This window comes from Halictus rubicundus, chromosome 1 (genome assembly GCF_050948215.1).
Source record: "Halictus rubicundus isolate RS-2024b chromosome 1, iyHalRubi1_principal, whole genome shotgun sequence".
In the NCBI taxonomy this organism is placed as follows: Eukaryota; Metazoa; Arthropoda; class Insecta; order Hymenoptera; family Halictidae; genus Halictus; species Halictus rubicundus.
The window spans coordinates 288,388-316,003 of record NC_135149.1 but is presented as its reverse complement, the minus strand read 5'-3'; the positions used below and the strand labels follow the sequence as shown (position 1 = coordinate 316,003).

At 36.6% G+C, this 27,616-nt stretch overlaps 1 protein-coding gene across 12 annotated transcripts in view; it reads left to right on the top strand.

Moving 5' to 3' along the window:
* The window catches only part of LOC143364149 (echinoderm microtubule-associated protein-like 2), a 497,449-nt gene that overhangs the window by 225,734 nt on the left and 244,099 nt on the right, over positions 1–27,616 (top strand). For all 12 annotated transcript variants that reach the window (XM_076804737.1, XM_076804768.1, XM_076804680.1 and 9 more), the window contains one exon: positions 22,736–23,041. In XM_076804737.1, the coding sequence (XP_076660852.1) occupies positions 22,736–23,041 (306 nt within the window). The remainder of the gene's footprint in view (positions 1–22,735; positions 23,042–27,616) is intronic.

Here is a 27,616-nt window from a genome sequence, read left to right as displayed (position 1 = left end):
ATCGTCCGACTTGAGATAAGGAAAGGGGTAAATAAAATTGTACGTAGTTATTCATTGATGCTACAGTGCTTGTTTGAATATCTTAGCTCGTGAGTTCGATTTCTCCGTGCAGCGTCTTCCTAACATCATGTTTCACGTTTTTACAACCACTTTGAATGTCATTTATATCGTTCGTTGTGCAATATCGCATTATCCGTCCCCAACGCGTTTTGTAAATGGTCTACTGTTGAATGATAACAACGAAAGTATTTATAAAGTATTTTAATATGTATTAAGTATTTATTCTTTTTGTATTAGAACAATGATTTTATTGTGCTACTGTTAAATGTACATCAGTTTGCATACCAGCAGTAAAATTCTCGCGTAATGGACATCCGTTTTCTTAGAATTGACTCTTGCACAGTTTGACAAGGTGAGATAATAGATATACAGTCTCTACTCGATAAATATCTCAAATATCTAGCCTATAATTGTCCTAGAACTATCCCCACTACCACGGGGTATACCCCGTGAGGGGCCTTGAAGCTCAAGCGGTCTCGGTCGCGAAGAAGTATAAACATAATACGTGTGCGTGTAGAATAAGTTATATTCTCGGCGGTGAAGGATTCACCGTTACCGTGAACGTAGTCCTTACGTAAAGGGCTAGCTTATTGTTCCTGAACTCACACTCGGGGAAACTCACAAGACGTGGGATATGCTGTGTACAACGGGCAAGAAGCCACTTTACTCTTTTCGGCGTAGCAACCGTTAACATGGAACAGGGCGTAATACTTGTAATGCTTGAACTAGGACACACGAAGGATTGCTTAACACTAGGTTTACGGGACCCGTCAAAATGATGGGTTCTAATGTTTTTAAATTACGATTATTGAGATTGTGAAGATCCATCTACATGGAATTACTCAACAAACTTATTTCCTTAGGTATATATTATTTAAAAAATGGCTGAAAACTTGGATAGACACATTCCTCTTATTTTTATAAAGTAATGTAAAATACTCACTTTTAATGCTCCGTAAACCTAGTGTTCATTAGATCCCTCCTAGATGGAGCATCAAGTACCGGATCGATACATCGATACTTTTGGGTGCAAATTGGGAATAATACGGGTTGAGTGTTCCGGTGTGAGGCCAGGAGACCATTACTAATCTAATAGCAAAACTTATTTATTTTTTGATGGGACTTTCACCAACATATTCGTGACATTTTTCTTATGAAAATGATGCCAAATATGATATAATTCCGATGATATATATATTTGTGTAATGAACGATGAAAGTTTGGAACGCAAAGAAGGACAGCGTATGGCAGTGATGGGCACGGTAGAGGCCCCTCAAACGCTTGCTTTTCCCACCAACCTCTCTCTCATGCAGCTGGCGCCTTCGTCGCGTTTGTGGGTTTCTTGAATCTTCATTGTCCCGTGGTAACGACATTTACTGGAAGGGGACTGTGGGAGATATGGTGGGAACGTATGAGAATCTGGCGTATGGGAAAGAAAGAGACATGGAGAGTCGTGGCCTCCGGCACAGTTATGTGTTAATAGTTACAGCTATTAGTAACTATTTTTTTATGAGACTTTCACCAATATATTTGTGGATTTTTTTCTGATATCAGCGGAATTATATCATACTTGGAATCATTTACATTAAAATCCCCATAAAAGAATAAGGAAAAATAAAGAAGTTTTGTTATTGGATTAGTAGTGGTCTCCTGGTCTCACACCGATATACCCGACTCTTATAATGTTTCGGGGTATACTCCGTGGCAGTGGGCATAGTTTTGGGACTTTTATCTGTTAGGTTTTTGGAACATATATAGAGTAACCACTGTACTGATCAACTTTCGTTCGACAAATTTCGTTGTCAGTTCATCGGAAATATTTGGAAAATCGCGTTAATAATGCTCTCAGTGCACACTATGGTCAAGAAACCGCGAAGAAGTGGTCAAAACTCCAGACTTCATCAAATCATTCTAGAAAATGGTGTCCACGCTAGATACGATTCAGAACACCAGAAATACCACGGGCTGCACGGGCGTTTATTTGTTAAAACCTACACAAATGTAAAAGTAACAGGATGAGAAAAGTAGCACCTAAAATTTATATTTGTATTAAATAAATATCTAAACTTCCAGTTAAAGAAAAATTATATCTGGCATTTTTAGACATTCCTTTAATCCTTTCTCAAAGCTTAAATTGTTATAAAGTTTAAACTATTTGCATGTGGATTATAAGATACTTAAAATTAGATTAAATACTTCAAATATACCTGCTAACGCCATGCTAAAAACCATTATTAAAACCGGTTTTTGATATTCTGTAACTGGTATACATATGTAGAAAACGTTTAATTTTACTTAGAATCTTATAATTTTGTCTTTAAAACGCTGTATCCTGTCATATAATTAACTAAGATGAATAATATTTTGGATTTGGGAGCTTCGAAGGGTTGTAATATTATAGCAAAATAATTTTTTCAAAATATTAAACTTGAAAAATTGGGTTTTGGCCACTTTTTGCGGTTCTGGACCATAGTGCACTTTGCAGTCTGTCACTCATTACCATGGAAAAAGTTACCTTCAGTATACAGTCTCAAGTAAATAGGCACCTGTGGCGACCATGGTGCGTGGGAACGTGGAATTTTCGGACGCGGAAATTCCATCCTTCTCAAGTGCGTACCATGGGAGGTCGAGTTGAGGGCTTGGTCATTTAAGTGACGATTGCCAGAACCTCGGCTCGACCGTTACAGTACCCTTAAGAGTGAAGTCCCCGGATGCAATGTGTGGGGGAGGAAACTTTCTCCATGCCCTTGTAGGGGTGGAGAACCTCTCCTTATTTTAACGGTTTTCGGGGAGATTATTTAACGCGCATCAGAAACGAGAACGCCAGAAAGCTTTGGACTCTCGCGGAGAACGATAGCTTCAGAGAGTTTAGTCTGAGTATCGCGACGGTTTTATACGCGAAGTTGAGTTATCGTATATTTTGTTCGCGTTTTCTCATGGACTCGAGTTTTCTCGTTTTGTTTTATTGTTGTTATTATTTGTTGATTATTAATCGTTTTCGTTAATAAACTGTATTTTTGTTACCCGTTAAACCATCGTACTATATAAACATTTCATTTAACCCCTGTTACCTAAACACCTATTGTAGATATCGAAGATTCATGAGATTCCTGGGTATGATGAATCCAAGACCATCCATCATTACAAATTGTAATCCAGAAACACATGCATGCATAATGTATTCGGGCAGGAAGCGTGAAAGATCTGCTTTTACTTTTAAATACCAAACGCTTAAGTTGAACATATTGAAGCGATAATAGCTTTCTTTCTCGTGTGTGAAAGGAAAACCTTGTTTGGAACAACACACGACCCGCCTTTCCCTCTCTTGTGAATTGAACCTTTGGAACTCGCTTTACTTTCAGCAACATTTTAGATTTCGTAGCTTCTCAAAAATTTGATTGCGTGTTAGGTGTAAGGTGTTAGGTGCAGGTCCTTATGTTTTTATGGAAAATCTTTATTGCGATATATGTACATACAATTTTTAACTGTGTATTTTATTACCGTATTTTATCTGGAGACAATGCAGAATGTCTTTTTTTTAATTAAGAAAACCGAATACCAACGAACTGAACTGTACTTTTGAATACCAACTTTAGAAAGGTGAGCGCTAAGACCTGTGTACAGTACTCTAGCTCCAGCACTCAGTATTAAAATCAAAATATCTTCTAAACTAATGATTTTTCACCATAAGTGATTTAGTACTTTTATGTGGGGTATAACAAGTGATATCGAATAGTGCATTAAAAAATATACGATTCCATCTAAAAAAAAAAAAAAACAAAGTTCACGTTCATGTATCCTCTACGCGTCCGCGTAAAAAAAGATATCTTCATCGGACAGTGTGCCCCTTGATACCGTTTAACTTTTGTTTGAAACAATTTTTAGTATTATCAACAGTTTTGGAGATATTCGACTGGATCGATTTTAATGGGACACCCTATGTGTAGATTAAATAATTTAACACGTTTGTGTCTTTCTATTACAATTTAAAATGTTTTATCGTTATTTAGGAAATCTTGTATTTCTAAACTTTTAAAAAGTATAATGAAATATTTCATTTACACCACAACTAAGGAATAACTATGACATATTATTCAGACGAAATACGCCTAATATCATAGTAATAAATTATTAAAATATTACAGGGTGTTTTCACCAAAACTATAACTATCGACATAATTTAGTTTTTATTTATCTTTTGCTTCTTGAAGTAATTCTGAAGTTATCGATCAACACCTTTACAAGGGAAAAATTACACCATGATGCAATGTTATTTTTCTGCAGCGGTTAACGAGATAATACAGGGTGTCCCGTAACTGGTGGTACACCCGAGCAGGGGGTGATTCTACATAAAAAACTGAGTCGAAAATATAGAATAAAATTTTTTGATTTTGAGAAAAATAGTTTGAAAATTTGTCTAGTGCGCGTGCACTCGGCTTACTTGCGGCTCAACGGACTTTATTCTGAATTACCTCAACCTTTTTTCGCAAAGGTTTTCGAAGTTTCTATACATCGAATAAATCGAAGGTCGAGGTTACAATGTTAGAATTACCTTTGAGGAATTCGTGTAATTCATAAATTGCTGGAAGTGCTGTCCACGTTGTTGTAGACATAATTGTGCTCTTCGTATTAAATTCCTTCGAACCTCTTGTAATGTGCAATTAGTATGTTGCTTTGAAGCGTTGCGTTGAAGTGTTCAAACGCTATCACAGCCGCTGCTAAAGCTCTACCATTACACGCACCCAACGCAATAATCATATCGGTATACTCTCGATTGCTATAAGTTGCCATTTCGACGGTATAATGAGAACTGGAGGCGTAATTTCATAAGGATGGGAAAAGAATAGGAGCGATAGAAGTGATATCATTATACTGATAATGTTTGTAAACATATCTAGAAGTACGAAGGCAATTTCCGAGATATCCAGACGTGAGGCAGCGGAATCCGTTGAGCCGCAAGTAAGCCGAGTGCACGCGCACTAGACAAATTTTCAAACTCATTTTTCTCGAAAACAAAGCCTTGTATCAAAAAATTTTATTCTATATTTTCGACTGAGTTTTTCATGTAGAATCATCCCCTGCTCGGTTGTACCACCAGTTACGGGACACCCTGTATATCGAGAACTGCGATGTATCCTATATTCTTCTTTATCATTACAATGCTGGTTAAGCGAAGTTGATAAAGAATGCCATTTTTTAATTGCCACTTTGATTGAAATCCGACTAATTTCTCATGATGTTAGGTCATATCACTATTCGTATAGACATTTACAGGGTGTCAAGAAATTATGTGTAAAAACCGTTACTGTTACCATTAGAACCAGCGAAGATCTGTTAAAGAAGTTTGGTGCAAAATTGACCTCGACCGATTTTTTCAAGGTTAAATTTTTTATGATCGTATCATATTTTACTCATCGAGAGAAACACGAACCAAACTTTTAGAAGGAACCATGAATAAAAAATGAACCATTATCTTACAAAACGACTTTAATGTTTCGTAAACTATTTTGTGAAGGGAGTGATTCAACATGAGAAAATATAGAACGAATTTTTTTCATTTGTCTTCTCCTTTCCGAGAAATTTGAGTTTGAAAATTTGGCGAACACGCGTGCTATTGAATAGCAATCGTCTGACGCGTTTGTCCATGACCTATTAATTCTACTTCTTAAGAACGCTAGGCACGCGAACTTGACGGATTTTTAAAGTCAATTTTCGCGGAAACGACGCGCCAAATGAAAAAAATCTATTCTATATTTTCGATATATTTTGGAACACCTTGTAGACACATGGAATAAAATAGTTTACAAACTTTATAGTTGTTTTTAAGAGAACGGTTGACTTGAAACCTATTGTTCCTTTAAGAATTTTCTTTCTACGCGACGAGTTGTACTATACGATGCAATACAAAAATGTTTGACCTTGAAAAAGTCGGTCAACGTGAATTTTACACCAAACTTTTTTAGCAGATCTTCGCCGATCCTATGGAGTAGAAGCACGCTGCAACGATATTTACACTGTAGAGTGGAAGGGTCTTTTCAGGAAGCTAAATCGTGTAATTTAGAAAGATGCTTTATTAAATGTTCTCTGCCAAGTCTGAACGTGAACTGAACTCGCTCTTAACGGACAACTCAAAACGAAAACTAGTGTCGGCGGTTTTTCACTCTGACCTTATAGCGCGAGTCGTCGTCGATCAGTTATTGTGTCGAAAAACACGGGGCGACGACCGCGCACCACAACATTGTCTGAGGAACGACAATCCTTCCTCGCGCAACGGACACACGCTTGTATACAAGGCAGCGCAAGGTGTTTCTTTTACAACACATAATTTCTTAGCATCCTGTACAAATGCCTATCTCTTGCTAGGCAATATTTTTCTAGTTTCTCCTTACTATTTCTTATGCTTTTTCTCAGAGCAGTTTCATGTAAACCATACAAAATTCCCATGAATTGGCTCTCAAGGCGATAGTACATCTTGCGTTACACTTTTTTACGTCATACAGACAAATGTATATAGTTTTAATTACTTGTTTCTTGGTTCTATCTTGGTCGCAATAAATCCATGTTTAAAAATAGTATTTTCCTGGTGTAGATTACAATTTCAGGGTGCACTAAAACAAAAAAATCAAGTTTTCAGAATGTATACAATAATTGACACAGATCTACAAAATGTGTTTTTAAAATTTTTAATATCTAAATTTTAGAGCTTTCTCTGCAATTCTGACCAATTTCAATTTTTTCCAAATTTCTTTTTCACGCCATGTAGTAAACTAACTGTTCTAACTTTTCTAAAAATCCAAGCCGCGTAATCCAATATTAAACAAATTAAGTCATCATTTTTTATCATCATTTTAAGAGTGCACGAACATATTATTCTGCGTGACTGTATCTTAAAATTTGATGAGAGGATTTTCGCTATGAAATCGGAAAGCGTTAAAAGAACTTGATCATTGTTTTGAGGTGTACATACTACTATAGGTAATTAGTAATTATTTACAATAGGGGATTGCTCACCGATTTCTGAACAACTTTTTCCTATACATGCTACCGCCGGACGACCTTGGTTTGCGAGAAATTTGCAAAAAACTGTTGCTGCTACACAGAGTTCGTTTTCTATCCTACGACACGACATAAATATATAAGTACCTCCCGTATACTTTGTAATATTCTCCTTCCTGTTATCACGAGTGACGATATTGTTTCACTCGTCACTGTTGTTTCGACGCGATGATATGGCTGGATTGGGATGGGAACATAAGAAATACGATACAGGGTGTCCCACACATCTTGTTCCCCCAGAATAACTTCTAAAGTATGCACGAAAGTATTGTACGAAAATGTTTTGTATAAAAAGGTTGTATGATTTGGAGGGATCATTATGTAATGCATACATTTTTTTTAAGTGGAGGCGTTTTGGAAATTTCAAGGTCATCTTGATTTCTTAAAATGGAAAGACCTATTTTTGTATCATGACTCGATAGAGTATCGGATTCTGCGTAAAAATGTACTGACCTTCATATGTCCTAGATCTAATAGTTAATGAGATATTATTGAAATAATTTTCCATATGTACTTACCAAATTCTACATAGTTGAGGGATATCAGCCCGAGCACCTACTAGTTTCCAAGCAGAGTTGGAGATTATTCGAATTGTTCCGAATAAATATTTATTCAAAATAATTATTCAAATAAATTCTTTTTAGTCGAATATCGATCATTTTATATACAATAGTAGAATAAAATTGAACTTGGAAGGTTAATATAGTGCTATTAAATAATACCACACATAAAACAAATTGAAAATGGTTCACTACGATTTTAATTACGAACAACAAATGACACTTGAAGTATGTGCAAAGATACCAATAGTATTTAGCTGGTGTTAAATTACACGAATTACATGTTGTACACCTATAATACATAACACTCTAGAAACACATTTACACATAAATAACCTTGAGCGTAGCAATAATATTGATCGAATCAATAACAATTCATCCCCGTTATTGTTACCAAAATGATTGAAACGAAAAGAAATACACACGCGTCGCGTCGCGCCCGTAGAGTTCAAGGTTTCCGTTTCCCTTTCTTCTAAATTAAAACTTGATGTGAAGAATGCAATTGTGAATTCTGAGTTAAACGAATACTCGATCACAAACCGGTATTCGGCATGTAACCACGCGGAATCCCGTGAAACCTCGTTTTACATCGGCATACGAATTGAAGGAGACAGTCAACATACATAAAAAGAGTAAAGTGTTGCTTGTCCTGTATATTGTGATACAATAGCACGGTAAAATTTTCCTTAAAATACAGTTTCACGACAATGTGTACAATAACTACGTGGATAATGGCTCGTTTAGCGCGGAACGGGGTGAGCCATTGCGTTTATAAAGAAAGTGAATCGCAATTTTCGTAGTTATACAACCGTGAATTCCTCGCTTCCGGGTATAGGTCGCTCTCAGCAGTTTTAACAGATTTTCGTGAAGAAAGGTTCGTAAAATATTTTGCTTATGTGTAATTGACATTTAATATTCAAATGATTCAATACAGGTGCTTAATTTGAAACCGATTAAACTTACTGTTGTATTGAACACTAATGTAACGACATTGGAAGTTACAATTATGCAATATACATAAGCGTTTATTCAAGAGAGACTGCAGAATAGATTCCTACAGTATAGTAACTGTAGCAAGCCTTATTGTTTTTTTTTTGTTTTAGTTGATGTTAGAAATAGATATTGCAGGAAAAAGGTGAATAATTCAAACTGCATATTTCAAATCCTCTTGTCGTTCTACAAAAGACAGTATTAAGATAACCATGATGGGAAAATTAATAGTTTGCGAGGTATTTTGATAAAATACCTCTATAGAAGAAGACGCTTAAACATTTCTTTAGTACGGTCGAAACATTTTTTTTTTTCAAATACAGTGAATAACAATAATATTCGAACATTTTTAAAATCAAGATAACTTTCTTATATTAGTTTACTATAAAACGTGCAAACAATATTTTGAAAAAACCGCAATTGGTCGGAATTAGAGAAAAAATGTCGAAAGTTATTGTTCACAACTTTTTTATGTGGGTCTATATTGAAAATTTAAGAAACATATTTTATAGATGCATATCTATTAGATATACATATTCTGAAAATTTCATCAAAATCAGTTGACGCGAAAAAAAAGTTGAAAAATAGAATCAAAAAGAATTTAGAATTTTATTACAGTTATAAGACGAAAATTGTGAAGAGGATCGAGTATTACTGTATCTAATGTAATGAAAAATACAAGAACACTCCAATTGAAGATTGGATTACGTCTTACGATTGAGGTTGTAACTAGTGGGTACATGAAAGATGCAGTGATTCATTTTGCACAGCGCGTTTAAATACATGTACCCAAGTAACATTTTTCTCGTTAATATTCCTTCATGACTAATTATTTACATTACTATTTAAATTTATTATAATAATATTAAATTTATTATTTTATTATTTGTAAATACAGTCGTTAAGAATAAATGGTTAGGCGGGAAATAAACGACAAGTGAATTAAACGCTTTTTAGTATCTTGAATATACATATTTAGAATTTACTGCCATTGAAATAATTCATGGTTGCAATAACTATAAAATTACTCGACGTCCCAGGTGAAAAGAATAAGTGGTTCAACGATTCCTTATTGAAATGACCAAAACCGACTTGAAAACGGAACAGGAACGCAAATGTGACGTAACGCTATAACGCGCGAAACTACGCTTCGTTGAGTAATAAAATTGGACTCCGGTGAGTCACTCTTTGTCGGTTTCGAGAGTACACAGTCGCGTCGCACAGCGCGTCACAGAAAGTTCTGCATTTTTCCTCTAGTCGAATCAGTTCAACTGAGGTACGTATAAGTAGCATGTGTAGTATGTGTGTGTGTCTGTGTGTGTATGTTGTATGTAATACCTTCGAACATCTACAAATAGAAAACCGCATAAACCGATAAAAGTGTTTTGATTTTTCCAAGTGACACAGAAAGAGTTGATGTCGTGATACTTGATACATTTCTGATACATTATGTCTTACTGTCATGCTTCAAAGTGAATTATGGAAACGTTAAACGTATTAGGAAGGTATACATATAGTATCATACTTTACAATTAGTATTGGAAACCAGACATTGCATCTCATAGTTTAACCCAGAGCTGTTCAGCGTCTGCTCGTACAGGCAGCGATTTTCTTGCCCTATGCATACACAGAACGACGGGAACGAAGCCACGCCCCTGCGGGCAAGACTGCATGTATTTGTCACACGCATTGTCACAGCTACGCGATCAGTGGTCAGCTACGGCAGTGCTACGGCCTACCCCCACTCTGCTAACAAGTCACTTGCCCGTAGCTTTGCCCGTACCTTTGTCCACGGGCATTGGAGGACGCCCGCGCCCTTGCCCCGCTAATAGGTACAGCGACTCACGAAAGTATTTGAACACTTACCATGAACTACTTTATTTATTATAATAAGTATGTCGGATATAACGGAGTTTCTCCTTCCTTTGTTTTGTCGCTCGTCTTCTCCATCGGGAAGTATACTCAATAATTTACACACTCTTATCATCCAGCAAACGTCAGCCGCAAAAGGTTTTATTAGATGAACAGCAAGAACCAGTGTCGTCTTCGACTGTCTATTACAAAGTGTCCCTTCGTCGCTCCCTCTCTCTCTCTCGGCAAACCGATCTACCCGCCGCGCTCCCCTCTCAGGAGCCCAGCCATACTCGGCCGCGTGCCGAGGAAAACAAAACAAAACCAAAGGTACCCCATGGGTAAATTCTCCCATTTCTTATAATGGGCAAAAAAAAAAACTGCGTAATTAGAAATTCTTCGGCCTTCGACATCTCCGACACATATATTATACAATGCTTACAGAAATATTATTAACATTGTAAATAGGTATGATTCTCTATACTATACAGGCCAAGTTTCAAGTGAATCGAAATATGTATTCAACAGTTATGAATTAGTTCTCGCAAACATAAACTTTGCTGATGCCACAAAAGTATTTGAACACACAGAAATGAGCTCTAAGAATGAGTGAAAACGTTCACTGTTGGTAGTTGTTCTACGTGCGTCAGTCATAGTCTAGCATTCATGGTGAAATATTCTATTGAACATGTGTCCCAAAACATCTGAAATTCCTGAAAATGAGAAAAAATTAATTGTGAAGTGGCGTAACGAAGGAAAGACGTATGGTGAAATAAGTAAATTATTAAATATAAATAGATTTACAATATACTATATTCTTAAACGATGGAAGTCTGAGGGAACCGTAAAAAACAAGTACCGTTCAGGTCGACCGAAAAAACTGACGGAAACACAGAAGAAAGAGCTTTGATCGGTCAAATAAAAAGAAATCCAAAGATTTCTGATACACAACTTGCAACGATAGTTAGAGATTACTTCAAGAAAGATGTAAATCCAGAATTATGTAGAAGAGTGCTACGTGAAAATGATTATCATGCCAGGGTTCCTAGAAAGAAGCCGACATTGGTGACATTAATAAGAAAAAGAGATTAAAATTCGCCTAGGAATTTATTAGTGAAAATAATGCATTCTGGAATAAAGTAATCTTTTCAGATGAATAGAAATTTAACGTTTTTGGATCGGACGGACGCAGTTTTGTTTGGAGACAAGCACATACTGAAATGGAAGAGAAAAACTTGCGTGCTACGGTAAAACGTGGGAGTGGTTCAATTATGATCTGGGGGTGCATGTCAGCAGGCGGTACCGGGAATTTGGCCTTCATAGAAGGAATAATGGACAAATACAAATATCTGAACATTTTGCAAGAAAATTTATAAGAAAGTGCATAAAAATTGGGTATGTACGAACACCTTTACTTTCAGTAGGATAATGATCCTAAACGCACCGCAGGAATCGTTAAGCAATGGATCATATACAATACCCCCCACAAGTTGGTCACACCACCACAAAGCCTCGATATTAACACGATGAACATCTATGGGCAATAATAGGAAAAGGATTAAAAAAATTTAATATATCATCCAAGGTAAGATTAAAAGAAAAAGTACTCGAAGTGTGGAATTCTATATCTCCGTGTGTTACAGAAAAGTTAATAAACAGTATGCATACTCACTTACAACATGTCATTCGTGCCAAAGGTAGATCTACTAAATATTAAAGCTTTAAATGTACCTGTTCGAATACTTTTGTGGTATCAGCAAAGTTTATGTGTGTAAGAAATAATTCATAACCATTGTATACATACTTCGATTCACGTGAAACTTGACCTGTATAATTTAGAGAGTCATACCAATTTACAATGTTAATAATATTTCTGTAAATGTTGTATAATATACTTATTATAATAAATAAAGTATTTCATGGTAAGTGTTCAAATACTTTTGTGAGTCACTGTATGTGGAGCAGCTCTGGTCTAACCTGTTATGACTTACATTCCAGTTTTGGCCTTATAGAAATTATTTTCATTTGTTTAACTTTATTTGAGATTCTGGTATTTTGATAGTTTTCAACAACAATTTCAAAACTACAGTTTGTTATTACAGGTTGTTATTGATTGGATTTACATAAAGTGCTTTTATATCGTGAAGTATTGTATTTAGATATACTACATTATTTTGCAATAAAGTTCGAAATAATAAATTACGAAACTTATTTTTGATACACTAATTTGTAAAAGAAATTTTTATAATTGCAATTAAAGTCGAATTAATCTCTAATTAACGTTAGTAGCGACTTATTTGATTGTTGATGTCCCCTATTGGTGTTAACACTTCAAAAATATATTGATGACAAATGAATGGAGTTTTATTAAATACACATAATTTAATATAGATAGAATCAGGAATTCTATTCTACATAAATATAGTATGTGCATAAGAGTGGACCTTAGCTACAGCTACTGAAATTTTTTTGCGAGATTTTTTCACGCCGCGCTATAGTGCGGACAAATGGCCTATTTTTGGTCACTTCTTTAGGTTATTAATGTGTATATACGTGTGTGTGTGTGTGTGTGTGTATATAGATATGTAAAATAAATAAACTATATGTAAAATTAATAATCAGAAACTTAAGCAAATTATAATAGTAGTAAACAAAAATTAACAAACTTAACAAATCGATATTCACTATCCGACTCATTCTCAATACTTGGAATGTGATCCCCTTTCCAATAGGTATAAAACATATATTAAAAACAAATTAAGGATACATACAAATGATTGATATATAATTATTGCAAAATTGTATTATGCATAGAAATTATTATTATATGATTACTAGTAACAATTTCCATCCTCATACGCATTTTTTACAAAGGAAATGTATTTCATATCGTGATATACACGAACACTGAATTTCGCACAGTAAATTTTGAACAGTAAATTCCGCACTGTGACTGTGGCGGACAAATGACAAAATTTTGGACAAAAATCCAAATTTGTTTACGAATGTATATGTACTGTAAATAGAAATTAACAAATTTTCCACAATAGATCCTAAAGGAAAAGTATGAATACTTCTTAAAAAGTTTATAAAATTAAAAGTAGCAGTTAGTTGCAAACAAATTATAAAATTCTTAAACTGTAATAAGTAATATATCCGAATATGTATGAATCTCAGGATATATTTTGCCGTTTTTATTATATGTTAATCTGAAGTTTTATATGCAATTAATATAAATGAAACCACCGTTGAAAATTTTACAAAAAATAAATCTACTTTAGTAAATGTAAAAAGAATGCATGTACCTTGGTAAGCACTTTCCATTACGCAGAATTATTATTGCAACACTCATTTACAGTTAATGTAATATTTTTCGATTTTTAGCACTCTAGAGAGTGCAGCCATGGCAACATTTTGGACGGAGTGTTCTTTGAATATGAAATTAAGTTCTTCTAATGTAAACAACATCAGTTTATTAAAACAAAACAAAAACACAACAACGTAACAAAACCAAAGAACGAAATAACAGCGAAACAAAATGACAGCTATACGAACGGTGATACTCTACGGATAGACGACAACAACTCTCTCTCGTCCATCAAAATTCGAACTTATATGTATCCCCGAGTACCCCAGAAATTTCCTTCGAACAAGGAAACTTCTGGAGTGGGGATGTCGCTTTCCTGGACGTGCCCCTTGGAGAAAGTTCATGTCCTTGGACCGACCACCCGTGTCCCGGCGAAAATCGAGGGTTGGCGGCCAAATGTGTACGCCACGGAAAAAACCCCGAACCTGATCGCCAAATGTGCGCTCGGGAAGAGCTTGGGCCTGGCGACCAAATGTGTCTAAGGTCCCAGCCCGCAGCTAATACTCCTACCTGGGTCCGATTAACTTTTCTCCAAGGGGTCCGCTGTAACATTTTTTAGAAAAATCTCAATTTGGTTACTAATGTATATGTAATGGTAATTGTTCACAAAAAATGAAAGGGCCTAGCCGATTAAGATGGTCGACACTGCCCTTAGAGGTTTTTCAATGATTAATGAACCATTCGAAAGCTGACCCAGAAAAACCCCTCTGAGCAAAATTTTAACCCTCTATCTTGCCCGTGAGGGTAGTTACAGGGTAAATTAGATTTCGCGCTTTTCCACGCATTTTCCACACTCTGATGCTTCCTAAAATTCTGAAAAAAATGTGGCATATTTTGGATCCTAAGACAGATTTTTGAGAATTTTTTCAGATTTTTTTCTTGCAAACTGTGGTCGCAAGAAATGAAAAACATAAAAAAAATCGGAAAAATGTACATTTCTCAAAAATATGAAAACATGCTATTTTGCTGTTTAGTGCCCCGATAACGTACCATAACAGGCAGTGTCCTCAATTTTTTTTAGATTTTTTGTTGTGGGAAGTCTTTGTCAAAAACAAGAAAAACCGAATTTTTTCGCCGTTTCTGCTATTAGGAGGAAAGTTACACTTGTTGGTTTTATCGCAGGTATATATTAAGTTATTTTAAACATTATTACATTGAAACAAGTAAGTGTTTGACCTAAGAAATGTTTTAAGAGAAAAAATGGATTGTATTTTGTGCGATATATACCAGAATGTTCGGAACGTTTACAACATCGCCGGTTGGCACAGCGGTTAGGGCGTCGGACTACGTAGCGGATACGCTGGGCTTCGAATCCCGTCGGTGGGAAAGTTTTTTTTCCATACGTCATCTTTATTTTTTCAATTTCTTATATGGTTTATTCATGTGATTTTAACAATATTTTTTTAATGTTTTAAAAATATTGAGGTAACATTTTTAAGTAAAATACATACAAAAATAGTTTTGCAGTATCTATTATTTCCTCGATTCTCTAATTGTATATGTTCATCATTGCGGTCCTGTTCTACAAGTCACATGTAGAAGAGATTTTGAAAAAATTGCAATTGATAGGAATTACATGAAAAAATAAAAGAGTCACTTTTAAAAATTTTTTTGGGGTACATGAATGTCAGCTTTAATTTTTTTAATGGAATCATATATAATTTTGTATGCACTATTCGGTGCATCTTGGTATTCCGAATGAAAATGTATGGACCTATTTATGTAGAAAAACTATTATTTTGGGTCATATTTTAATTTTAATATTAAGAGTTATTATTATGAGTGTACACTAGAGTGGACTTCAGCTATACTTGATGAAAATTATTTTGCACGATATTTTTAGTCTTCCCCCCCCCCCCAGAATTTTAACACTTGTTGGGAAAATGATCAGACAACATTTGGGGACGATTAGATCATGGGAACCCGAAGCGCATCAAATTTGAAAATTTTGAATTTTTTAAATCGTGACATGAATATACGTTATGATATATCGTTGAATTTTTTTTCACTTTAAGGATGTATACGTAGCATAAACCGTTGTTAAAACAAACACTATCCATGATCTTGAAAACTTGTAAAAATGAACTTGAAAAATTTTTTTTCTCTGTCACTATATTCACTTCCTTATATACTATACAATTTTTGTTTGTTTTGAAGGGTATTTTCATATTACATAACTGACGTGATATTAAATAAATTTCTTAATACGCTCCAGTCTACAAAAGGAAAACAGTTGTAGAAAAGAAGTTATTATGGGTATTATGTAAATTACGAAAAGAAGTGACACCAAACTATGTCGTCCCAGATTTGTTGACGGACTCGTCACTAGGGCCCAGCATATCCTGCCTCAACTCTTGATACAACGTCTTAAAATGCTTGCATGGAATTTAAGGTATCAGTTAGGATCTGTTTATGGACATTCTAGTAAGACCCAGCAGATCCTGCCCTAGACGCAACTGTGTTAACCCTTTCGAAGAAATTCCAAAAATAGTCTACTGCGTACATCAATAATAGTTTAACAACAGATGTGGGACATATATATCCCGCTGGTGACGAAAAGCGTTTAAAAAATGCAATTAGTGCTGAAGGGGTTGATCAGGTGTTTCTCTATATTAAAAGAACTTAAAAAATCCTTTCACAAATGAATGAAACAATTCTTACAAAGATTTTTAATACCAACGACATTTTAACTAAGACCGGGACTAATTGAATTTTTCATGACCAGTGGGACGTATATATACCACTTCGGTTTTTAGACTATTGTTTGTGTACGCAGTAGACTTGTTTTGGAATTTCTTCGAAAGGGTTAACATAGTCGCGTCTAGAACAGGATCTGCTTGGTCTTACTGAACATGCATAAGCAGATCTGAGACGGAACGCTTGCGAAATTTATATACATAATTTAAAAACTTACATGATACCTTCAATTCGAGACAAGCATGTTAAGATCTTGTATGTATCAAGAATTCAGACAGGATCTGTTGGGCCATACTGATGAGTCCCCTTCAACAAATCTGGGACGAAATAGTGTGATGTCACCTCTTTTCGTAATTTACATAATATCCATAATAACTTCTTTTTTCGATCTTAGAACTGTTTTCCATTTATTTTGTTGAGAATGTAGTCAGGAGACTGAGGCACGGAGTGACTCAGGATCGGTAGGAAAGCGATGTAGGCAGGTGACTGGAGAATGGGTGTAGGAAAGATGCAGATAGAGTAAAGTATGAGTATAATGGAAACTTAAATATATTAAAACAATAGTTGGATACAACGGAACGTACAACGAAATGAGACGTCGTCACGAAAATACGTACTATATGCGAAGCCCGCGAGTACAGAAGTGTATAATACAGGGATCAGTCGATCGTATGAAAAGACGTGTGAACTACGGTGATAAGTCGATCAGAGAATTTGCCTAAGGACCCCGCGCTGGGGTTGTCGCGGGTTATTTATACTGTGCGGGGCCACCGACAGCGGAAGGAATAAGGAGTGGGGTTTTTGAAAATGACAAAGGATTTGGCAGTGTCGAGCGTTAGTTAGCGTACGAGGGCAATGCCCTAACGGCCGCTGCTGCACAGGAAACAAGGACGATGGGTAACGGATTTGATATTTTGGAGTATGGATATCGATGGCCCACGAGACATGTAATCCGTCAGACGTAAACATAAAGTTTACGTCTGCGTGCGTTGACCCGGTTTCGGCGCCGAGCTCGATCGGTTGTCTATTGTCGCCCGAGAACCGAGGCCGCTCGCCTGCGGATTAGCGCAAAAACTTTATGGCGGGTCTATTGATGTCGAGCTGTTTCTTGCGTTACCGGGGTTCCCGGTAACGCCTGCAATGATTTTGAACAATTTATTATATAAATTTATTTAAAATTTACGTTAGCTGTGTATATATTGTAAAAGAAACACCTTGCGCTGCCTTGTATACATGCGTGTGTCCGTTGCGCGAGGAAGGATTGTCGTTCCTCAGACGATGTTGTGGCGCGCGGTCGCTGCCCCGTGTTTTTCGACACAATAGCTGATCGACGACGACTCGCGCTGTAAGATCAGAGTGAAAAACCGCCGACACTAGTTTTCGTTTTGAGTTGTCCGTTAAGCGAGTTCAGTTCACGTTCAGACTTGGCAGAGAACATTTAATAAAGCATCTTTCTAAATTATACGATTTAGATTCCTGAGAAGACCCTTCCACTCTACAATATAAAATTACTCTTCAAACAAAAGTTGTATTGTATAAGGAAGTGAATACAGCGAGACAGAAAAAAATTTGTATGCTATGTATGTATCCTTAAAGAGAAAAAAAAGACAAATTCAACGATATATCATAACGTATATTTATGTCAAGATTTCAAATATTCAAAATTTTCAAATTTGATGCGCTTCGGGTTCCCATGATCCAACCGACCCCAAATTTTGCCCAGATCATTTTCCTAACATGTGTCACAAATTTAGGGGGTGAGACTAAAACAAATTTGCAAAATAATTTTTGTCAAGTATTGCTAATGTCCGTCCAGTGTGTACTCCAAACGTAATATTTATCGCTTTTATTTGCAGGAATTACTTGCGTTGTCCTTTTAGACTATAAACTCAACAAGCTAACGTTTGCCAATCAAATTGAAAAGTTCTTCACATTGACAGTCGATTAGAACGATTTAATATAATATGAAGAATGTTACTGTCGATAATCAACTTTGAGTGTCTAGCACGATATAAATTAAAAAACATTTTAACTTCAAAATTTAGATTAACTCTGTACTTATGTCCGTTCGAAAATGTATTTTTTTCCAAAATAGCATTAATTTACCTTTTAGTTTTTATTTTTTTACCTACACCTGTAACATTTTACGCTAAATAAAAATGCCACATCGCTATTAGTTTGAAAATAATAATTTATAGTTTGTTTATTTGTATGTATTAGGGTGGCTCTTATTTATTCTTGTGGACAATTTTTTCAAAATTTTGTTTATGTCCCCCTTCAAGATTGTTCTAATTAATGAAAACAAAATCTGTTCAAAGTTTGAGCTCGATCGGATAACGGGAAAACGTGCCCTCGGCCCTTAAACATTACAATAATACAATGCTCATCAAATCGTTTTTCTCGATTACCTTCTAAACTATTGACTGTATCGAAAACTATGTTTAACAAAACTTGTAGATCTGGACAGGTCTTTTATGTATTTTTATTCTCTTTTATCAATAAACATTAACGAAAAATATGAATTTTTTTAACTTGCGAAATTTACGTCTTTATTGTATAGTATTTTGCAGGAAATTGCGTATTTCTTTTTATTATAAGTAAAACAAAATTTCAGGTTCCAATTTAGGAAAGGTAAAGCTCTTATGAAGAGAACTACGTTTCGAAAAGTACACCAAAATGAATCGTTATATAAATATGAGCAAATTCGCAGAACGTTGTCCAGGCGATGCAAGAAATACGCCACGCCTCGGTCGGACGACGCAAGCGATGCAATAACGCGTTGGTCAACCAACAACGTGTCGCGCGGCGTCCCAGCGCGTTATCGCATTGCTTGCCTCGCCCGGCCGTTTCAGAGACAACGTCCTACGGATTTGCTCATGTTTATTTAACGGTATATTTTAGAGGGCTCTTCGAAACGTAGTTCTCTTTATAAGACCTTTACCCTTGATAAATTGTAACCTGAAAATTTTTTTAACGTATACTAGAAAAAATATATGCAATTTCCTGCAAAATAATATGCAATTAAAAAAGTTCCGCAAGTTAAAAAAATTTACAGTTTTCGTTAATGTTTATTGATAAAAGATAATAAAAATACTCTTCAGTTTTCAAATTAAAAAAAAATTTTTGATTTTGGTCTGAAATTTTTTTCAATTTTTTCTCGAAAACCATTTGTTTTACAACAAAAGTAGTACGACATAAAAGATGCAGCCACTCTAGATGTAGAAGTTTTGTTGAACATATTTGTCGATACAGTCAATAATTTAGAAGATATTTGAGAAATGAGTATGATAAATGCATGCATTTTAAATATTTCATATGGCTATATACCCATATTATCAATATATGTAGGGTTATGTGACACTGTGTTAGAACGATTGTTTAGAGTGACTGTGAACGCGACATCGTGGCGCCAACGTGTTTGGGTCCGGCGTGAAAGAAAGTCTGTTTGGGCCGAAGTGTGAAAGAAGAGTGTTTGGGTCTCGGTGACAGGGGTAAAGTGTTTAGGGGCGCCAAGCGCAGGGTGTACGTGACTGTTTGGGTTTTCCGAATGGATGTGAAACTGATAGAGAGAGAATGAGAGTGCAAGAGAGGAAGAATGAAAGTGGGACTTGGATAAAAGGGACGAATGTGAGAGATATTATGTCAGTCGGTGGAGAGTCAGTCAGTCGGTAGAGCGAGATCAGAAGAGCGAGAGTTAGAGAAGCGAGAGTCGCGAGCGAGTGTATTAACGAAGTATCGAGTTATTAAGAGTATAAAGTGAAATCGGTATGAGATCACTCCACCCGATACGTCACACTTAAGACGTAGGAGTTTTCATTAAAATATTCCTACATATAGTTATATTATCAATTTAGTTTCTTTTACTCAAGGTATCTTCTTGCGTATCTAGTCTTTTAATTATTCTTCGTTAATTTTTTATTACTTGAAGTTGTTCATGTTTCTTTATTCATTAACAAGGGGCTTACGATTTTAAGCCTGGAGAAGTTGCATGGATGAGAAACATTATTTTTTAAAACTAAACAGTTTGGAACTACAATTTCTGTCCCTTTCTAAAACTTTGTATATTTAAACATTAAGAATTTTTAAAAATGCTGAGGTAATTTTAGAATTTAAAAAGCTATGACAAATAGTAATTTTATTACGAAAAACTGTTCGAAACTTATTTCGGATTTTTACCATAGTTTTATAATGTTTCTTTATCATAACTATTTGTAAATGTAATGTCCACGTAAATATAGAAAAACGAACAGAGATATATTGGTAAGACCGTATTAAAATATGATTAACAGTAACGTTTTCGTTAAATCTATAGCGAAAATTCATATGTTGATTATAACATATAACGATATGTAAAATACAATAAAATGCCAATAAGCCGGATAGATCGCAACTTTTCGTGTAATACAATACTACATTGATTCAATTAGTTTGTTTAAGAACAGATAAAATGGATATTTCAAATTTTTTATTTTAACTTCGAGAATTCACCCGTTTAAAAAGTATAGATACTTTAGGGGAAGCCGCTCAATCACTGTGATCGGTTGTTTCGGACGTGTCATGGTATTGTTTCATGAATTTGTTTAAATAGAAAGTCGTCTATTGATTTAGAGGGCGGGGCTGCCGCGCCATTTTTTTTTAAAGTGGTGATAATCGCATTGCGGATTCCTCGCCTTCCCTGGTGAGAGAGACGGGGATATGTGGGGGGGGGGACCCCCCCCGAAGAGGTATACCCACTAACTCCACCACGGTGACCTCCCTGAGCTAACGGGAGACGGCGAGGAACTCGTACAGAAAAAAAACCCGCCGCCCCTCTCCAACATTAACACTTCGGGTGAAGAAAAACTTCCCCTCCAATGCCTAATCTAGTAGGACACCGCACGGGTCACCCACCTGGTGTCCCCCTTCCCGGAGGGCAGCTTGACCACGCGCCCCAAGCCCTAGATCGCAATACCCCGCTGGCGCCGGCGACTCCCTACCTCGCTCAAGGGAAAGAGGCCCCGTAGGTCCCGCCCCAGCCGAGGGAGGAAGTCACCGCTCGCGGTAAGAGGTGATCGGGCGTGTGTTCCGGCACGCCCCGGCTCCTCCACCCCACCCCGCGTAGACGCTATGGAAACGGGCGGCCAACCAGCTGAATTGACGGGAGGAGCAATTAAGCGGCTCCTACTGCTCGCACGGATGGCATCCCCCCATGCCGTGGGGGATTAGCTCCTTCCACCACCGTCATCTCTGCGTCTGCCTCGCAGTGGGGGCCGACGAACCCTGGGGGGACGTCCCCCAGCGGCTTGCCTCCTCTCGGAGAGGGAGTCTCGCTCTCTCTCCCAGGAGCTGCCGCGTCTAACCCAAACCTAACCCTAACACTAACCCTTTTTTCGTGAGGAAATGCTTTTCGCGGCTCCCTGGGGGAAGCCGGGGTTATGTGGGACTATCTCCAGGGGAGTACCCCTGGGGATCACCCACTAAATCCTCGCGCCCATCTAACCTAAAGGCGAGGTGCCTGGATCACGCGAGTATTCAACAGGACACCTCCCAGCTAACATCCTACCCCAGGGAGGGGGGCGAGCCCCCTCCCATTACCTACGCTGTAAGACCCCGGGCGGAGGGGCCCGCCCGGTGTCCCCATCCCTGGAGCCTTCAGATAAGTTTCCCGAGCCCCAACTCGGTCCGCCCACAGCTCCCGGTGTCTTCGTGCCCCGCTCGGAGCCGGCGTCCCGAAGGAACCAGCTCTAGCCGACCCTAACTCTAACCCTAAATAGTAACGCACGTACCACAATACGACTCGAACTGTCTCATATTTCCCTAAGCATCGCGTTTCCAATGGAAAAAACAAACAGATCACACTACACCATCATTCATAATACACACATGCATACATATCCTTCAGGCATTCTTATATTGTAGCTATATATAGCGTCTAAAGCATCGGAAACCTATTATTGGATTTATAATTGATAATCTGTATCTTCTAAAAGCATAAATTGCCGAAGCTAAAATTATATATCTGAGGTCCTTCCCTATCCTTCACACACCAAGGAAGGGGGTATTAACACCTCCTCGGGGATCCTTGGTGGGTATTAACCCACCAAGTTTCATCTCGGTCGGTCACCGGTGTCTTTCAGGAGTACAGCGGATAAAATAAAATTTCTGTCATTCACAGCACCAGAGACATGCAACACAACGACGAGGAAAGTACTGTCCGTATGTACCTAAGAGGACGACCTGTGATTCTCTATGTGCCAACACCTCTGATGGAATCCTATGACCTTCGCAAAGTCAGCACACCCCCACAGAACAAACTAAAACTTAACTGGGTTTATGGTTACCGTGGCAGAGACTGTCGAAGTAATCTGCACTTACTGCCAACCGGTGAAATTGTTTACTTTGTTGCGGCTGTAGTGGTACTGTACAATATGGAGGAGCACAGCCAGAGGCATTACTTGGGTCACACGGATGACATCAAATGGTGGGTCAATTGAATTTATACAGATATTTCATTTATTTAATTGGGTTACAATATTGTAATAGACGGCTGACCCTATGCTTTCTTTTCTATTTTTGATCGAAAGAAATGTTAATTCACACGTCAAGTTGAAAGTAATAAAATAGAGAAATCGGTGAAATGTGTTTTCGTTCTATTGTTGTTAACTTTAATATACCATTAAACCGATTAATAATCTTTCTCATTTACCCAACAATGACGCGTGAGTCAAGTTTGTAAACGAAAAAAATATAGAATTTAAAAGTTTACATATTTTTCGTGTTTTTTACTGTAAAAGCTACAGAAATGTTGTATAGAAACATTATTTAAAGCTATCAAAACATATGTTACGAATCAATTATTTCAAATATTTTCCAATTTTTTGTGAAAATCAAGATAAGGAACCAGAATTTAAAATTTACCTACACTACGCGTTTAGAGTGAATCTCCTTCGTGTGGAAACTTTCACAGAAAGCTACAAAAGAGATTTTATTTGCAGGAAAAAATGAAATAATTCCGTTAAACAGGCGGTACTGATTCATAACACCAACAATCGTACCTCCTAGAAGTTAGCCCCACATTTTCAAAATTACGTAATTTCAACAGTTGTGCTGAATTATGATAGGTTTGTGTTACATTGTGCTTGAATATTAAAACTGTAATATCAAAAATGCGATATAAAATAGAGAAAACCGAATTTTAGTGTAGCCCCACTTTTAATTTTTTACAATTTTCTAAATTGTATCAAGTTGTGCTAACAATAAGTTGTACTAACATTATACTAAAGTATTACTTAAAAAAAATAACAAGGAAAAAAGTTCTGGTAAAATAACAGTTCTGGACATACAAGTAACATTTAAATTAGTATCCGTTATCCAAATAGCATATAATTGCATATCTGAGTTCTTCTAGCATAGTAGAAGTCACTACAACTGTCCATTTCCTCAGCACAACGATATCAAGGGCACTTTACTCTTGCCCGCGACCCTTCGCGCTTGGATTCTATATCCTTAATTGGACTTTGTGGTCATCCCTCAAAAACAATATTGCATATCTGAGTTGTGCTTGCCTAGCACAGTTTGGCACAACTGCCGATTTTCCGAACACAATGATGTTAAGTACAATTAGATATGCAATCATTTCAACGATACATTTTATTATATTTCATATAACTTAACACACCTTTAGATATTATAATTTCTTAAACTCTTGAGGCATCTAAGAAAAAGTAAACAACTACTAGCACACCTTTTGCATAAAAAAAGAAAATAAAAATAGACAAAAAGACCAACACACCGTTACGATGACCTCCACCTTGCCGTGTTGGAACAGCTTACATGCTTATAATAAGTGCATAACAAAGAGAGGTCTCTTAGATAATTGATATTAACCTCACTACTGACATAAGACGCGATACAGCAACACGAACTTAGAATTCTAACACCACGGAAAAAATGTGGCGGTAGGTAAAACGTGGTTGCTCGCTAGTTGTCGTCAAGAGAGTGAGACCCTCCTACGCATTTGGTCCTTTTTTCAAGGACCAAATAAATAGCCCTTGGAAAAAGTATGGATGAAGGCTGGCCGGAAAAAACCCGCCGGTCGCGGAAAACGTCTAAAGGGAAGTCCCTTGGTCGTGCGAGGCCGACTATATGTATGTGTACCTGAGGTAGCTGAACTCTTCACGAACCAAGAACATTCGCTAGCGGGACAGTATCGGCCTGGGCGAGTCTAGCTGCCAGACGTGCCCAAGGACTCATCATAAGCAGGCTCGTACCGGGCCCAGGTAAAGATTCCAAAAATCCTTTCAATACCCTAGGGAACGACATTCCCAGGGGCCTGGTAGCGACAACGTCGCTACAAATCTAACAAGGAGAGGCCACGACCTTCGGGTCACCGATTCGGTTGAAACTTTGCACACTTATAGATCTCGTTCTCCTGTTCACGAATATATACCATTATAGGGGCAGATACCCAATAGTTTTCGAGATATTGACGATTAAACTTTCATTATTTCCTATGTAATGCCGTATTTTTTCTGACCTATACCAAGAGTCGGTGTGGCACGACGGTAGCGTGCCAAGTTTTCAACCGGACGACCAGGGTTCAAATCCTGTCGACTAACGCATTTTTTTTTTATTTCATTATGTTGTATCATTGCATATTTATATTATTAATTTGAATCGAAAATGCAGTTCGGATCTTCGTTGGTTGCATTATCGTCCCCAATATAAACTGTCAATAAACAGTGACATTGGAGACGCTGTTGAGATCGAGGAAACTCTTGAGAACGCGACGCAGTTTGAAAATGGCGGGTCACATTACTTACCATTCGTGCTCGCAGTGATAAAGTTTTAATTTTCCTCTAATGATTAGTTTTAAATTCTTTTTCTTCAATGCATATAATGATAAGTACCGGTTTCATTTTGATAAAATATAGGAGGCCGTCGAAAATTATTGGAAAGCATTAAAATATATCACCTCGCAATTCCATTTAAATTATATAATCACCACAGATCAGACAGGAAGTCAGTATCAATCAACGTTCGAAAGGACAATAACATATAAGGGAGAAAAGACCGCACTTGTTCAAAAAAAGGTAGATGAACTTATGTCACATCACAGAAACGCAATAGTAACTTGTTCGAAATCCGGAAAGTTAACACAAGATATTTATAAAGACTTCTTAAAATTTAATATATATATTTAATATATAAATTACTATTACTATTTAATTACTATTAATTATCATTTAATATATAATAATAGTAAATAATCCTGTCATTAGTAAATAAATACATGTTATTTGTAATTCAAAATGCAATTTTATGCGTGAAATTTAATCGATTGAAATTAATAATATAAATATGCAATGATAAAACATAATGAAATTTTTAAAAAATGCGTTAGTCGACAGGACTCGAACCCTGGTCGTCTTGTTGAAAACTTGGCACGCTACCGTCGTGCCACACCGACACTTGGTATAGGCCAGAAAAAATACGGCATTACATAGGAAATAATGAAAGTTTAATCGTCAATATCTCGAAAACTATTGGGTATCTGCCCCTATAATGGTATATATTCGTGAACAGGAGAACGAGATCTATAAGTGTGCAAAGTTTCAACCGAATCGGGACCCGAAGGTCGTGGCCTCTCCTTGTAAGCGCGAAGGGCCGCAGACAACAATAAAGTGCCCTTGGTATCGTTGTGCTGGAGAATTTGACAGTTGTACTGACTTGTGCTAGGCTAGCACAACTCAGATATTCAATACTGTAATTATGGGATAACTACAAAGGCCAAATATGAATATAGACTCCGAGCGCGAAGGGCCTTGGACAAGAGTAAAGTGCCCTTGATATCGTTGTGCTGGGGAATCTGGCAGTTGTGCTGACTTGTAGTCGGCTAGCTCAATTCAGATATGCAATTATATGCTATTTGGTTAACTGATACTAACTTAAAAATTACTTGCATGTCCAAACTATTGTTTACCATAACTTTTTTCCTAGTTATTTTTTTGAAGTCATAATTTAGCACAATTTTAGCAAAACTTGGCACAACTTAAAATTGAAAATTGGGGGGCTACTATAAAAATAATTTTTCTCTATTTTTGATCGCATTACGCGAATTACGTAATAAATCGCTTAGTATATTCTTCACACACTATTATTGTCCTCTTATTTATATATTAGTTTACATCTAGTAAACGTTAATAACACTCCAAGCGTGTTTGAGTATCTATGACGTCATTATTCTTTCCATTGTAATGAAAGGCTATAGCCGGTTTTGGGGGCCAAATCGGCCCTGGAAGGGATTTTATTCCAATTTGCGCCATTCGATAGCCTACCAAAAAAGATACCTTTCAGCCAAGTTTTAGCCCTATAGCTCATCTGTAAGGGTAGTTACAGAGGAAAAACGAAAATCCAGTTTTTGGCCCATTTTCCCCATTTAATGACAATTTAAAATTCTGAAAAAAATCTGACACATTTCGGACACCAAACCACATACTTTGAGTCGTTTTCAGATTTTTCCGTTGTAAACTCTGGCTGTAAAAATCGAAAAATACGAAAAAAATCGAAAAAATGCAGATTTCATATGGAAATCTAAAAGTGACCCAATCAGAATTAATTTAGCAATAAGATATTGTTCTAAGTATTATGCTCAATTTTTTTCAAATTCCTGCGATTGGTGCGTCATAGTAGGAAAAAATAAAAACCACTTTTTTTGGCGTTTTTTCCGTGAAAAACTAAGTTATAATTATCGTAAAAATATATTATGTAATATTAAACATCTCTAAGTTCAGGGAAACATCGTCCAGACTTTAAAAATTGCGTAATACAAAAAACGACATTTATACTACGCAGGATATATCCCAATATTTCGAAGATATTTTCAACGGCGCCGGTTGGTGCAGTAGCTATGGTCTCCGACTGCGGAACCGCTGAAGACTTTTTGGACCAGGTTCGGATCTCGCCCCGGTCCAATTTTTTTTTTTCTTTAATCACATGTTTTTTCGATTTCTAACCGTATGATTGTTGTTACGCTGTTGTAAAAACATTTTTTAAC